Source organism: Semicossyphus pulcher, unplaced genomic scaffold, assembly GCF_022749685.1.
Source record: "Semicossyphus pulcher isolate SPU_LCO1_2020_fin unplaced genomic scaffold, fSemPul1.0.p SCAF_26, whole genome shotgun sequence".
Lineage (NCBI taxonomy): Eukaryota > Metazoa > Chordata > Actinopteri > Labriformes > Labridae > Semicossyphus > Semicossyphus pulcher.
The window spans coordinates 5,893,294-5,909,414 of NW_027211700.1; the positions used below are offsets into that span (position 1 = coordinate 5,893,294).

The 16,121-nt window shown below is 41.6% G+C and overlaps 1 protein-coding gene across 1 annotated transcript; it reads left to right on the forward strand.

The window, feature by feature from the left end:
- The first annotated feature begins 623 nt into the window (after positions 1-623).
- LOC138604731 (solute carrier family 25 member 36-A) lies at positions 624-15,505 on the forward strand. The gene is made up of 7 exons (XM_069676712.1): positions 624-1,026; positions 3,199-3,363; positions 5,527-5,604; positions 8,549-8,649; positions 10,214-10,280; positions 11,486-11,775; positions 11,863-15,505. The coding sequence occupies exons 1-7, from the start codon at positions 986-988 to the stop codon at positions 12,054-12,056; spliced, it is 936 nt and encodes a 311-aa protein (XP_069532813.1). The 5' UTR covers positions 624-985; the 3' UTR covers positions 12,057-15,505.
- Positions 15,506-16,121: the final 616 nt, after the last annotated feature.

A 16,121-nucleotide genomic window follows, 5' to 3' on the forward strand; every position in this document is an offset into this window, starting at 1 on the left:
AAATATTTGTGAATAGATGTTTTGCAATTTGATTATATATTGACTATTATAATGTTTCCATTGTGATTTGAGTAGTTACATTTATTTTTTTGCCACTTCTATGAATGAAAACAATTTTGGGCCATTAAAGAAGATGAAGGTGAAAGCTCATTTTTTACTGCTTTAGTTTTTGTGACAAAATACTTAGTAGCCTATAACATTCCTTTAATTTTTTTAGGGAAAGCCCAGATTGTATTGTATTGTATAGAACAGGTTTAGGCGTATTCCAATAAGCTGGGCGGTGAAAAATATTTGGTTATAGTGAGTTTGATTATGAATTTGTAAAACTAGTAATTGAGCTTTTACAACAACGAAATGTGTTTCTGTTACTGTTCGATCGATTTTGACAAATTTTCTGCTAACTGTTTTGGCAACTCATCAACTATAGTCTGCCCTCTGTCCTGCCGCACAGTGGGAGATGATCTCTGCCCTTCAAAATAAAAGTGTTATCACGTGAACGAGTAGTGACGGGGCGGGTTTAAAGGACACATAAGCCAATCAGCGCCTCTGTTTTGCGGCTTGCCATTCGACGATAAACATTGAGACCTGACCCCCAAGGCTCTCACTGAAGAGAAGCACGTCAACGTGAATGGGGCCGATCACTGTCCACTGTTGCTGATATTACTGCAAGACTGGATTTACTCACCAATATTAAAGACATACAAGCACAATATGGTGAAGCATTATCCCGGCTCTAAAGGAGACGCAAACCTGTCGCTCTGACGTCGACCTTTACCAACGGAAAGTCGTTAGCTCTAGAAGCTAACGTAAGCTAGCTAAGTGAGCTACATACCCTCGTTTTTCCACGCAGCTGACCTCCACCACAACACAGGCGTACTGAGTATCGTTGGCTTGCTTGGTTGGGGTCTTCCCCTCTTTTTCTTCACGTCCTCCCCCTTTGTCCCCGTGTCTGTGCCCCGTGGACGGTTCCCGAATATGATACATAATGAGTCAAAGAGATACCATAGTTCATCTGTTTGCTGGAGGGTGAGTATATTTCTCATGTCACCTAGCTACGTGCAAGAGCTGAGCTAGCTAGCTGCACGCTCAGGGCTAACTGTTTTTTGCTAGCCAGTAACGTTCATGTGTCGTTTGTATTGGTGTGTTTTTAAAGTAGGGATTTGGTTGAACATCAAGGGATCCGTGATAGCATCAGTGTGACAGATGTCAGCTCACTAATTTTGGCTGTAGACATGTACCCGTAGGAGCTGCGCTCAATGTCATAAGTTACAATGACATTTCAATGTATTATGAATGAAATGGCTGGCTTGCATAAGCGCGATCTGTATTTTTCTCTGTAGCAGTTGTGGCATTTAATACGCAATTTAAAAGCTTAACATTAGCAACATCTGTTTGCAGTCTGTGTTGCAAGAAGACGCAGGTGTTAAAAGTGAACCTACTTTTCCGGTCATCCGTTTATCTGCTCGAGGTTTCTGCCTGTTAAAATAAGTTTTCCTCGCCACTGTGCCAAATGTTGCAAAGTGCTGCTCATGGTGATTCATGTTGGGTCCCTCTGTAAATAATTATACAAAGAGTACGGTCTAGACCTGCTCTTTTTGTAAAGTGTCTTGAGATAACTTTGCTTGTCATTTGGCGCTATACAAATACAATTTGATTGATTGATGAACAAAATAGACTTTGACAGACTGCTAGAAAGGTCACTCAGAAAATAGTGTTTAAAAACCACACACAAATATTTTTGCCTGGATGTGGCTGATGCATCCTCAAAACTGTCACTGTAGAGGAGGGGTGGGAAACTGAGAATGGCAGGGTAACTCAAGATAATATCACAACACAGTCATTCTGCGATAATTGATATATTGCAAGACAATCATATAGTAATACATCAATATCTGATTAACTGAGGAATACAAAATGCTTCTAAAAAGGTGAAGTGCAGAATTAAAGTATTGTTCACTGCAATTGGGTTCACAGATTTTGACACAAATTGAGCAGGGAGATCTGTTTATAGCACTGATTTTTAAAACATTAAACTATCTATTTGGTGCCAGCGATACAATAATTGTATCACACCAGTCGGGACGACGATATATTGCCCTAGAGTAGAGTACAGTCTGTTCTTTTTCTGTCATACTGGTCTGCCTAAGCTGGGTGAGAAATGGGTAACTTTATAGAAATAATTAAAGAAAGGTTGTGATGCAATAATTCTTGCTAGACTGTGCATGTAGCTTTAGGAAAATTGATGACATTTCATCCCTGGATTTTGACAGACCCCATTAGAGGGATGAATAAGAATGCCCTTTGATGAAGAATCAAGCAAAATTAGTAATGGGTTTAGGTCGTCTTCCTACGCCAATGTTTTGTTTTTCTGTGCTTTGCACAGTAGCCGCCCCGAGACTGATCAGCCCACCTTTGCCAAAAACCATGTTGACAGGACTCTCTATTTTTGCTTTGGTGCTGATTGAAAATTAACCCATACCAAAGATAACCACAGTCGGCTTTGTTTTGATATTCTGTAGTCTGGCCCTGCCTGCAAACACAGTTCAGTCAGGTTCAGTTTATTTATATTGTCCATGTAGGTGTTTTTGTCTTCTATCTCATCAGTCTTGTATTTGTAGGTTACCGTCCTGAAAAACCTGATCTGGTATTAAACTGATGTCCTGGGTGTAAAACATTGTTTGCACAGCGTGTGAATGAATGCTTAAGATCTTGGCTCATAGTTTCATGGATTTTTTATATGTGAAAACGTTCATGATATGTTTTATAATTCACAGTTATCAAATGTAGTTTGATTTGTTTTAATGGTAGGCCATAAAAAAGATACACATGCAATTGGGAAAAAAAAAAAGCAGCTGTATGAATCTTATTTGGTTCATCGTAATATGAAGGTACATATAACCTGTTAGGTTGGAACGTTGTGTGATACTGAACAGAAGCTTGCTGTTATTCCCCAAGAAACACAAAGCATTCCTGACCGTCTCTCTGTTCCCACACTGTGCTATTTCTTGTCTACATGCCAGGGATCGCTAGAATTCCCACAACACGCCATTGACTAATTTGTTTATGCAAGAAAATGAACAATTTGCACACCCACAACCATCGGGACTGTTACTGAGATTGAAGAAAAGATACTGAGTTTGGTACTGGATCATTTTTGCTTTGTCACCATTGTCCCTATCATCTGTGTCTTTCTGCCAGATGTGGGGGCACAGTTGGAGCCATATTGACTTGTCCACTGGAAGTAGTGAAGACCCGTCTGCAGTCATCTTCCATCACCCTCTATGTGTCTGAGGTTCAACTCAGCACTGTCAATGGCGCCAGTGTGGCCCGCGTGTCCCCACCAGGCCCCCTGCACTGCCTCAAGTGAGTACTCGCCTTTAATCACTTTCAAATCTACATGTCCTACATCTAGGGACAGGTTTCGGAAAGATTTTATGGGTTCTTCTACTCCTATTGATTTCCTCATCAGGCCAGCACTGAATAGATACTTTTCTGTGATATAGAAAGAAGAAGTAGATTCAACTTCTTTTTTCTAAAGCAAAAGTTGCATCATTAACGTCACTATATAACGTCAGTAAGATCTTACTGGAAAGATATCCAAAATCTAGATAAAGATATAAAGAGTGCGGAACATGGAAACCTGTCAGTATCACTCAATCATCCTCGCTGTTACTGCGGATCTGGATTCACTACTTAGCACGTATCTCTGGAAGTGTGAAGAAGGCCTGGTTTGAGTAGGGGGCTATAGATTCAGCCAGAAGTCAACAACATGTTGCTAAATTGTAAGATGAACTGTTATTTTTTATAACAATTTGCTATTAGTGTAATGAGCACAGTATGACTGAAACATCGGTTGTGATTGGGAAATCACCAACACACGGGTTGGTGGTGTGGTACAGTGTGTGCGGTAGAAGATCTCAGCCTCGCCCTCGGACCAATACCAACACAGAGAGCAAAAAAGAGAGACGCAGAGGAGAGGCAGCGCTCTGCACTAAACGAAATTCCAACAAAAACACGTAATGATCTGCTTATGTCACTCGTTGGTTGCCTCAAGTACACATTAAAGTCTGAACCGTAAAACTTGAAGTTGGTTAATCGCTTCTTAGATACAGAATATATTTTGTATAGGTCTACACAAAATTGCCAAAACCTTCACCTCGGTAAACACTCGTGTAGTAACACTACTATGATGAGTTTCTGCAAAAGCGAGTGGATCTTTTCAGAGATGTAGCTCACAGTTCCTTTTTCCCCCTTCTCTCCCAGAGTCATTCCTCAGCAGGCCCCATGTTGTTGCCGTTCTTGTTTGGTCTGGCTGGTGTCCCCCTGGGCAAGGCCAAGCATTCCCTGAAACACAAATCCTCAACCTTCTGAAAACGATACACAGCGCACACATCAGTAGCCAAGCAGGAAATTTGATGACAAATCCAACTATTATTACTTTTGTATCTTGTGAGGTTTTTATAGATTTTAGATTCCTTAAGTTTCACAGCCTTGTCCTATTTCATGTCTACTAAGTCAAGCGCCACCTCTGTGATTTGGGTAGATCGCCAGTCTTGATGTTGAAGGAAATAAGATCTGCTCCATAAGGAATACAATGGTCTGGTCTCTTCTAAAGAGATCATGTCCTGGCTGCTCAGATTCTCTGGGAAAGTATGTTTAATGGCACCATGCCACTTGTCAGCTTTACTGAACTAAGTGACATTTAAATGAAGTGCCAGTCACTGTGGCAGTGGAAGCTTTGTTCTGTAGGTTGGCTGTTTAATCCTTAGTAAATCAATCATGGCACATTTAAGACCGCTGTTGAATCCAGACAGTGCTGCAGCCAAATGCTAAAAGGCCCTCTGGCAATTTCAGGTCTTTTCATTTTGTGACATCGTCACTAGATTTCATACTTTGTGAGCGAATGTGTCAGCAGATTTAGCTTGTTATTTTTCTCAAAGCACAAAGTACAGCGTTGTGTTAAAACCAGTAAAATTCTGAAAAACGCAGAACATCTCAAAATCATGTGCCCTTTACACCCCATAGTGCTCGATGCTCCCACACATAATAAGAGTGTTGGAAGGGGTAAGCAACTAAAAACTGACCACTTACAAATGTTCTATTCTTAGATCCTACCAGCTTTAGGGCTGTGAATGTAGGCTAAAGTTCCCTCTGCAAGTGGAAGGACAAGAAAGGCCATGCTGTCTTTACAGTTTTATGGAGTAGAGGTCAGGGCAACGTGTACATTAACAGTTAAAAAGAGGGTAACCAGTGGCTGGATTTTGTATCATGTCATGGATGTGCATGAGTGTATATGCGTCCTTGTTTGGGTGCATGAGAGCTTACACAATAGGGATCCAAAAATGTTCTCCTTAGGATTAATAGTGGACCAAAACCTCAACAGGAACATTTAAATATTCAAACCAAAGTAACACAATTTGGCTAGTGACATGCCCATCCTTTTGTGTCGCCCTAAAGCATACATGTGGTCTTGGTGGTAGAATTATAATGCTCGTATTTGTCTTTGTTTGTGTGTTTCACATTCAGGTTGATATTAGAGAAAGAAGGACCTCGTTCTCTATTCAGGGGCTTGGGGCCAAACTTGGTGGGCGTGGCACCTTCCAGGTAAGCTGTCACTTATATTTGTATCATTCATACTCTGAGCAATCTGTACCGCCTTTTAAGTACGACTGTAAAGCTTCTGGCACTGTCCTCAAGTGAAAAGAGTTCTTCGCTAATTTAAAGCAATGAAAAATTATCTCTGATAATTATTTTTATAGCTTGAGATGTCATTATTTATCAGTAATAACTGAATAACTAAATACTTGAAGTCTTCAAGCAAGCCCTAACAGGCTTTAATCCCCATTACACGCCCGAAAACAGATTAGGCAGATAAAACAGAGAGAGGTCATGTTGTTACACTTGTTGAATAGAGGCTTTGTCTTGTCAGTCTTGGCTACAGCTTTCATTAACCTTAGCAGTGCTTTTGTCAGCTTTAGTTGGAATCAGGTCACAGCTGTGATTCCAGCTGAATGCCAGCATCATGTAAACAGGCCTACATGACTGTATGAACATGCATGTTAGCTATTGAATCTCAGCGTGTTGACATGTGGTATGTAACCCTTGTTGTAGGGTATGCAGTGCCAGCAGTTTTTCATGTGCAACCCCCACCCAACCTCACTAACACCATTGAGTAGCCAAACTAATGAACTGGTTGCTTAGACCACTTTTTCACAGGAAAGGAATATAGTAATCAGTGATATTGATTATAGCTGAATTCCTCACTCCGCCACTGTTCCCAACAAGCATCCCCAGCTCGGTCCCTTCCGCCCCTGGCTTAAAAACGTCCTCCTCTTGGCCCTCCAAAGCTCCTTTGCTGGCCATATACTGCTAACGCTCACCCAGTTCTCTGAGCTTGCAGTGCAGGCACTGGCTAAGCTAACTGGCTAACAGCAACAGGTTAAAAAAAGAGTTCAGTAGAAGGAGGGCATCAAAATAGGTTACCCATAAAATACGATCCAGTTTCACCACAACAAATCAGTAAATAAAGTTGTTTTTAGAGCCAGGATTCTGAGAGTGGGGGTCGCTGCCCCTTGTCGGGTCTTGATGTTACTGCAGATGAGCCTTGAGTGTTAAAATTTACTATTTGTACCTTTTTGGTTTGCCCTCTTTTCGCTTTTTACTTTGTTGTTTACAGGACAGTGCTCCTGCCCAATATTGGACGAAGAAATTCAAAGCTGAATTGATAAATAGAACTATCCCTGCTATAGTTTTATGTCATTATTCAGTTTTAGCAACTCCTATTATTTGTCCAAAATTATTTTGGAAACATTTTGGTTAATGGACATTGTCAGGAAATCTCTAAGGCCATGTCTACACGTACACACGTAGGTGTTTTTCAAATCAGAGTTTTTCCCCTCCCTTCCAAAAAAAACCCGTCCACACAAGCAGGGTTATAAAAAAATCCCTGTCCAAACAAAGATGCAAAAACATCACAGAAATGCTGTCATGAGAATGCCACTACAACAGGCTGCGATATAATCCAGTGTTGCAAAGAAGACAAAGAAAATCGCAGCCAATCAAAAGTCTGAAAAAATCTATTTCCGGAAGACTACCTGGCGGGCTGCAGTGGCACATCGACTAAGAGGGACGATATATCAATATAGCTGACAAGTAACTGTACATATATGTGTTAACATGTAAAAAGTCCTGTTAGCAAGGTTAGAAGTATCACTGGATGGGATGTCGCCTCACAAAGGAGAGAACGACACGAGCCAAAACGCAGTTTACCCCGGCTTTTCTGAAAGCCTTCACCCTGACCGGAGTTTTACAAAAGATCCATTTTCAGTAACCTAAAACGGCGTTTGTGTGTGGACGAAAGGCCAACACGCAGAGAAAAGGCTAAGTTTTGAAAAATACCAGTGTACGTGTAGACATGGCCTACGTATAAAGTACACAGAGTGGCTTTAAAAGAACTCAGCCATCGCACCTGTGCTTATTCTGCTATGACAAGTCAGAATGTCGGCTGTGAAGAAGTCTATTGGCACAGCTGTGATGATGGGAGGGAAATTTATACCTTGAAAAAGTAAGATTATTTTCTTATCAATTCAAAAGACAAGTTTAATATCAAATTATTAAATATCTCATGTGCACACAGATTGGCTCGGTATTATTTCTTGGAGAGTTATGGACACATTTCTCAGGGAGGCGTGGCTGTATGAAACAGTGCTTTTATGTAACCGGCACCCGGCTGCTTGAGGTTACACGTAGGTAAAGAAGCATAAGGGATGTATTCTCATTCATCTTCATGGCAGCACTTTCTGTACTGAAACAAGGCAACAGCAGCGGTTGCAAACCAGTATTTGGTCTTTTGCTGATCGCAGTTAGGTAATGACATATAACAGTCATCATCATTATTGCCCCGCAGAGGTAATGATAGGAGGAAAGTCAGGGCTAATGGCTGTGGGCAGCCGCTAATGCTGCAGCGAGCCGGTCCCAGTGCTAGGCATGTGTAGAGTGTTTTGGTAGCAGCTTACGTGAATGAATGGTGAGGCTGATGCAACACGGCCTCCTGAGCTGTGACGCAGATTTAAAGATGAATGCACAGACAAACACTGTCCCGTCATTACACTAATGAGCTTCAAGCATCATTAACAGCCTGACGAAGCCCATTTGGCAAATGAGGGTAAAAGCTCAACTGCTGGCTGCTTTTGGAAGGAAAAACACACGAGTATGTCGACATGTACCCAATCATTATTACCTTTTTAATTAGTGAAAACATTAAAGGCAGGTGCTTTTTATGCTGAATAGCCTTGTTGTCTAACTATGCTGATTTGCTGAGACTGTTGGTGTTGCTCTCAGGTTTACACTTCATGCATTTTTAAAGCTCATTAGACTGAACCTGACATGGGGAACGTTTTACTTGTTTATGTCGTATAATTAATATGTGACATCTCTACTGGGGGCACAGAGCTGCCTGGGAGCAATTATTTTGACTAAAAACTGTCACTCTTTTTTTCCTAATTCTGGTGGAACATACACTGACATTTGTTTTTTTTCCTTCCAACAGAGCAATCTACTTTGCTGCTTACTCCACGGCCAAAGAGAAACTGAACGGTGTGTTGGAACCCGACTCCACACAGGTACACATGGTGTCGGCTGGAATGGCAGGTAACTATAAACATGAGAGGTAACAGGCTGATCATAGTTATGTTAATTGGGAACATTTCCAACATGCTTGTCAATAGATAGACTTTGTCTGCTTCAGTGCTGTAAAGGATGGGTGGACGCCGGCGTAACATATATGATCAGGCTTGTGTTATGACAATGGTCTCTTTTGAAAGTACACGCCCCCCTCTTGTGAGGTCCACTGAGTTCAAAATCCAAAGACTAAGCTTATCCTGTGTCTTTCACCTTTTGCCCAGACATACAGCTCTGCAATCCTAAAACTGCTTATTTAAAAGGCCAGCTTCGAAAGCTGATTTTATTATCCTCTGTCACTTTGTAAGTCAAGGGTAGGTTATCTACTCTGCTCCAGTTGGAAATGCAAAACCGTTCAGATGTGGGTCATTCAGGCAGGTGCATCTATAGGTTGAGTATCTGCATGTATATACGGATGAATCTGACAGGTTCACAGCGCCACTTTTAGCAGATCATGACTCAGACCTTATAACGACCCAGTCAAGGTCAGCATCTCCCTCCGCTGGCAATCCCCGTATTCTGCAGTGTAAGGCATGACTGAGCGAAACTGACAGGTGATGAGGCGTTGACAGTGCAGCGGTTAATCTCGCCTGTGCAGGGATACAGGATACCTGGAGCTGGCTTCTGCCATAGCCAACAATAGTAGGACTTACTTTCCACCACTGTACATGTCTAGGGCATAAATCAAGCACCAGTCAGGTTAAAATTTGCAATTATCTCCAATCAAAGCCTCAAAACTTGGTTCCTTTTGCATGTATGATTAGCACGTTTAGCCAATCATTTTGTTTTTTGTCAAAAGATTTTTTACATCAACGAGCCCTCAGCTGTATTCTCCGAACAAGTCGCTTCTGCTGTCTTCATTTCACATGAGGTTGCATCATGGTGGGTTAAATCCTGTGGGATAAACTGGGGCAACGGGAGGGACAATGGTTTCATGCAGGTCATTTTGCTACACACAAGCCTGTGTCTGTTTTAGGCTTTAATTCTACCGTAGCTCACCTTTCGCAAAGGGCATGAGACCCCCGCACCACCAGGGGTCTCTAGCTGCATCTGTGAGGAGTTACTTGGGTCTGCGTGAGTACTCACCACAGATCTCTGCTTCTTCTTTTTACACCTGGTTCTTCTCTTTCTCTCTCTGCCTCCCTGTCCTCTACTCCATTACCATCTAGGTCATTGCATAAGAAGCAGGTCTTTTATTTATTTATTATTTTACAGCTGTTTGCACGACATTCAATTTTTATGGCATTCAGTTACTCCCCTGCTAGCACACATAGGGTAGCCTATAGAGGGGATAGCATTCTCTCTCTAAGCTGCTTTTGTGACTTAACATTATATTTTATTAGACGAACTTTGTTTAACGTAACCAACATGAATGCAGCTTAAAGAACTCTTACTTGTTACTTAGATTGTTAGTGTTTGTTAGTGTGTGTGGACAGTTTATTGAACCACCTGCAGCTTGACACTTGAGATCCGTAGGCTGAGATGAGTATTTTAGTTTTTGTTTTTAAAGCCCATTTTTATGTTTCCTCCGCAGGTTTTACAGCCATCACAGCAACCAATCCAATATGGCTCATAAAGACCCGTCTACAGCTGGATGCAAGGTAAACATGGCAATGTCAACAGGGTGTTAGCTTCACAAGTTTCAGTTCACAAGAGAGGAGGTGATGTAATTGCATACACTGGAATTTCACCAACTCTCTTCTTGTGATTTTAAAAGTTCCCCTTTATTTTCCAAGAACAGCTGAAACAAATAGTTTGTTTAAACGTCATTCACTTCAGCCTGAAAAAGCCCCCGTCTGTAGAGTTTACAGCTTTACATACTGGTATGAGACCCTGTGGTAAACAGCCGTGCACATTAATTTGTTGCACCACTGAATATGAGTAAAGAATAAAGAGAGTAAGGGGCTGAAGCAACACATTCACCCTACTACAGTTATGTTTACCAACATTGTCTTTTTCTATTAGCCTAAATATTAAGCTTTAAGGGGGGGGGGGGTTATTATACTTTCACTCTGTGATACCTTTGAAGTAGCTTAGCAAAATGTACTGTTAAAAAAACTCATCATTCTTCTCACACTGGTGAAACCCCGCCCCTACAAGCCCACTTTCTTCTGATTGGCCAGCTCTCCAAAGCCTTAGTGATGTCACAAAGTGCAGCGTGTAGAACAAACTGTGTGAAACCCGGCGTTCACAGCAGCCTGCAGACTGAGCTGAGAAGCCTGGGGATTACTCCAACACACTTTTACCGACAGATTTGAAACTTCACCCACGTTTAGTTTGGACATCCAACATTGTAACATTACGTATGTATAAATGTTAAACGGCATAATACGTCTTTAAATAGTGTAGAATCGTGTATAAGACACAATAAGTAAAACAATGATTCACTCAGTGAGCCCCAAGGGACAACGTTCAAGTGCAACATAACCAAGCAGAGAAAAACGGGACCCGATAGCACAGATGTTTTTTTTAATTTACATAAAGTCTGCATCTTAATCAGGTCACCAGATCAACGAATTGATTGAAGACGAACACTCATGCAAGGCATGCTCCTGTTGTGTGCCCTTGTTTTTTCCCCTTCTACAAAAGCAGCTTGTCATGCACACTTGTTCTACAAACGCAGACAATTGATCCAGACTGTGATCCAGAGCAGAACTTGCAGGTTCTGTTGCAATGTAATCATCATGTCTATCTTTATACAGTGTTTTATGACTTTACCTTCAACATTGTTATTGTGTTTTTTTGTTGTAAAAAGTCTTCAAAGCTGTGATTTTAAGAAATGTTTATGTTCCCCGCCTTTCCTCAGGAACCGAGGCGAGCGAAGGATGAGTGCATTTGAGTGTGTGCGGCGGGTGTATCAGACAGACGGCCTGCGAGGCTTCTATAGGGGTATGTCGGCATCCTATGCCGGTATCTCTGAGACTGTGATCCACTTTGTGATCTATGAAAACATCAAACGGCGCCTCTTGGAGGCCAAGACACCGCAGAACATGGACGAGGAGGAGGACACATCCCGAGATGCCTCTGACTTTGTGGGGATGATGCTCGCTGCTGCCACCTCCAAGACTTGTGCCACATCTATCGCTTATCCTCATGGTAAGAGTTTGTGATCAGCATGAAGCAGATATCGACTTGTTTATCTGTTCTTTCCTTCAACTCTTCCTTTTTTTCCCTACTTTACAGAGGTGATCCGCACCAGGCTACGCGAGGAGGGCACCAAGTATAACTCCTTCTTCCAGACTCTAAGAACAGTGCCCAAAGAGGAGGGCTACCGCGCCCTGTACCGCGGCCTCACCACCCACCTGGTACGACAGATCCCCAACACCGCCATCATGATGTGCACCTACGAGCTGGTGGTCTACCTCCTGAACGGTTAAAGTCCCCTCACCCGACCCACTGAGACTGTATGTGTTACCCTGCCCTTGTTCGGAGACGGAAAGAAAAGAATGAGAGCACACCAGCTGGCACAACTACCTGCTCGCCAGAAGAAGACAGAGACAGCGCCATGACCTTTGTCTTAGTGACGAGAGTGGCTGTTAAAAATAAGTTGGCAGTTTTGTTTTAGAACCAAAGGGTCTGGCACAGGGAGGAGGAAAGAAACGTTCCTCACATTGGTTTGGGGATCAGCAGTGGCACAGAAAGTTGCCCTATTTTCAATTTAATTCCATCCTTTTTTCCCTTGGGTTACACACGTTTCTGCTTCTGGATACTCCGATTCAGAGTACGGAAGACAGATCCTGAGTTACAGTATATTCTGCCTCTAACAAGACTAATAATTAGAGAGAAATACAATAATTCCAATCCTTACTACCTTGTGGATATAAGACCGCCTCCAGCTTTAGGCTTTGAAAGTATTTTATTCGTATCATGCCGTATTCCCTGCATCCTACCAGAGGACCAGAATGAAAATATGCCAGAGTCAGTAACAAGCTTAAAGTATCTGACGAGGGCTCTCAAGTTAGCGAGAAGAAATCGGTGCTTGAGGCCTGTTCAGAGAGGATAAGTGGAGGAAAAGGGTGGAGATAAGAGAGGAACGTGCCTTGTGTGAAAATGTGATGGAGACTGAGATGTACACTGGCTGCAGGAAGAGGAGGAGCTCTGGGTGACCCGTCACATCAAAGCGTGTGGAAATGTAGAGTCGTACACTGGTACTGTGTGAAGCCAGGTGCCCTTAGTGAACCTTTTACATATCGTGAACGCAAACACACTCACCTCGCGGTTTTTAGCACCCCTAATACTAGTCAGGATATCCTCAATACTGCAGGAACATACGTGCATTTACACTAAAAATCTGCTAACTTATCCAAATATTAATATCAACTTGAACGTGTGTGTTTGTGTTAACCATGTGTGGAAGAAAGGTCATCACTAGGGATGCACGATATTATCGGCACGTTATCAGTATCTGCAGATAATGGTTTGAAAATATAGTCTTGAAAAAGATATGTCATTTTTCTGCCGATATTTTCCGCCGATAAAACATCGCTTTAAGCCTAAATGCTCGATGATTCCCTAAAAAAGCTTGACGTAATGCTACGACAGTTAGCTTATATTCTCGTCATTTTACCCACTTAACATCAAACACGCCGAAAATACACCCTCGGCCAAAACCGACGCTAACAGAGTGTAACATAAACATTTAAAACTAACTTACATATTCATGGACGCACACACGATAAAATCCATCTGACGTCCCTGTAGCAGGTGCAGTAAACAAGTCCGGTCATGTCTCTCTCACAGCCATGTTTCGGGAGGGATGCTGCATTCAGGTGCGCTCAGAAACGTGAGTGATCAGACACGTGACCTTTTGTACAACGCCTCTACCGTCAAGCGTGATGAAGGGAGCAAGATGTGTGCGGTATGGTAGTTTTTGGCCACTACAATAACAGCAGGCATGATATCAAATCTACTACAGGGGAGACTTAATGTTCTCTGCAGTTAGGTGGAAAAAAACGTGCCTAAAATAACGGTATCGAAATTGGCAAAAAGGGTTGGAAAATATCGGCATATCGGATATCAGCAAAACTCCAGTATCGTGCGTCCCTAGTAATCACTAAACCCGATCCCCAAACTAAACCAGAATATAACCCACGGTTCTAACTACTGGAATGTATATAAACAAGAGAAAACTCTGTATAACACTGACCTATGTTGTGAATTGAAGGTGAATATGATTAACAAATTTTAACAGATAGTTATATTGATAGATATATAAAATACCTACAAAACGTGATTGTGCTGCATTTGTCTGCCCTGTAACAGCAACATGCAAACATGTAGTGCATCCTCTTCCGAGGAGAGGGATCCGCCTGTTAGTCGTAACCCTTCTCAAACAACGCTGTTGTTCTTATAGCACTTTTCAATGTCTCTCTCTAAAATCCTCATCCTCACTCGTCTCGTTTTTCCCTCAGTCGGAGAATCCAGGCTAGTTTTACAGGCGAGGACAATCCTCTCGAGTTTACTCTGGAAACTTGTACAGTTCACCCAGTTTGTGAAGGAAGTTGCCAGGAATATGCTCTTCATAGATGCACATTAACAAAATGCAGACCGGTTTTTATTTTATGATTCCCTCCCCTTGTTGTTTGAGAAAACAAAATAACTGCATTTCAAACAGTTTAAAAAAATGAAACGGTTTTTTGTTTGCCAGTGTTTCCTGTACTCTTGGATGTCTTTGTCTTGGAATGAAAAGATATTTGCTCTCTGCTTTGGACACATTTGTTTTTTTAGCATTCATGTCATGTTTCAAACAGTACAAAAAAGAAAAAGTCTTCTGCTGTCCCGTCATTATTTTAGTAACCATAGAGGTAACCCTTCCTCTGTAATCACACGCCACAAGAACCTAACCTGTTGATAATTGTGTGCAACTTCACCACAAACTGCAAACCTAAAGGGCGGAGCTTAGCCCATGATGCTAACACAAATGATCATCATAACATGAGCGGTTACCATCATCATGCAGTGTGTTTTATCTTGCATTGATAACAAACACTTGACTGCTTAATAGGTCAGTGCTGGTGTGGCGAGCATGCTGTGAAAGAGAGAGGCAGTTTGGGTGTAACGTGCAGCTCGACTTTGCTTGCAGCATTGTACTTGCAGAAGAAGTATCGATATGTTGCCCCCAAACAGCCTCGGATGCTTTTCTGCACTGGAATTATTGAAGTGATCCTCAATGTGAACTGTTTTAGTTTTACAGCAGCTTAAGGGATGCATTAGAGTAGCAGCATTGTAGAAGTCGCACGCAGTACCATCAACACACACTATTAATGTACTAATCATTGGACATTTGTCTCATTTTGCTGGCTTCACCTCCATGGGTTTTAAAACAGGACAGATAAACAGTCTATGCATGTAGTGTGAGTTGATTGTACCTATCTGATTAAAGGGTCATTTCACCCAAATAGACAGAAACAGACTTTATTTATTTGGGTAAATTCACCTTTTTAATCGTACGGTTATCTGCATCTCTCACTTGTATCATTCAATGCATTACTCTTTGCATCCCATGGTGATTCTTTTGCACCAACATGTTTGCATTGTTAAGTGTGTGTATGTGTTTTTTGTGTGTGCTTGCTTCAATGACAATCACTTGTCATTCGGTTGTGTCCTGCGTGTACGAGACCATAAGAGTATGTATGCACTTAGAACTAGAAGAATAGCTGCAAACAGTGTTTTTATCTTTTAAATGAATTGTTGCCTTTTCCTGATGCCCTTTTGTTTTTGTTTGTTTTTTCCATGTTGTCATTGATAAGCCCACTGTGAGTGTGGCTTGGTCTATGCATTCTCTCATACCTGTTTTTGTAAAACAAAAAGCCAATAAAATGGAAAGAGTGCAAAGTATGTGTGAACGTCAGGACATGTTTCTTTGAACGCAAATCTCTTACTGCTTGGAAAACAGAGTTAAGCATGATTCAGGTAAATATAAATTCTTAAATTCAGAGGTTAGTGTTACCCCTGACTCTGGGTCAGTGAAAATTAGTATATTTTAGGCCATTTGGGGCTGTACAGTAGCTTTTGTCAACAACCAGCAGATACAATCAACATAATTGGAGGCGTCTTTATGACCCAATTCATATATTACTATATATATATTACTCTCCTTAATATTTGCATAATTGTCTTCATATGTGCACTATTGTCTTTCGTAGGCTTGTAGATACTAGTTTAATGTAGGCTTAATAGTAATAATAATAATATTTAATGTTTAAGTGTACATAGAGAGCAAAGTTAAACAGGAGTCCTTGTATGTGTACATACCTGGCCAATAAAGCTGATTCTGGTTCTGTTTTGGCCTTAATTAACTCCTGAGGCAAATACCTGATTCTTCATCTGCTGCGTCCAAAAACAATGCTGCTACAAGAGTTCATAAAAACAGTTATTTGACGTGAACCAAAAAGTAACTACGTCAATAAGTTTGCCATTTTGAATTTGGAATCTTTGGAGCC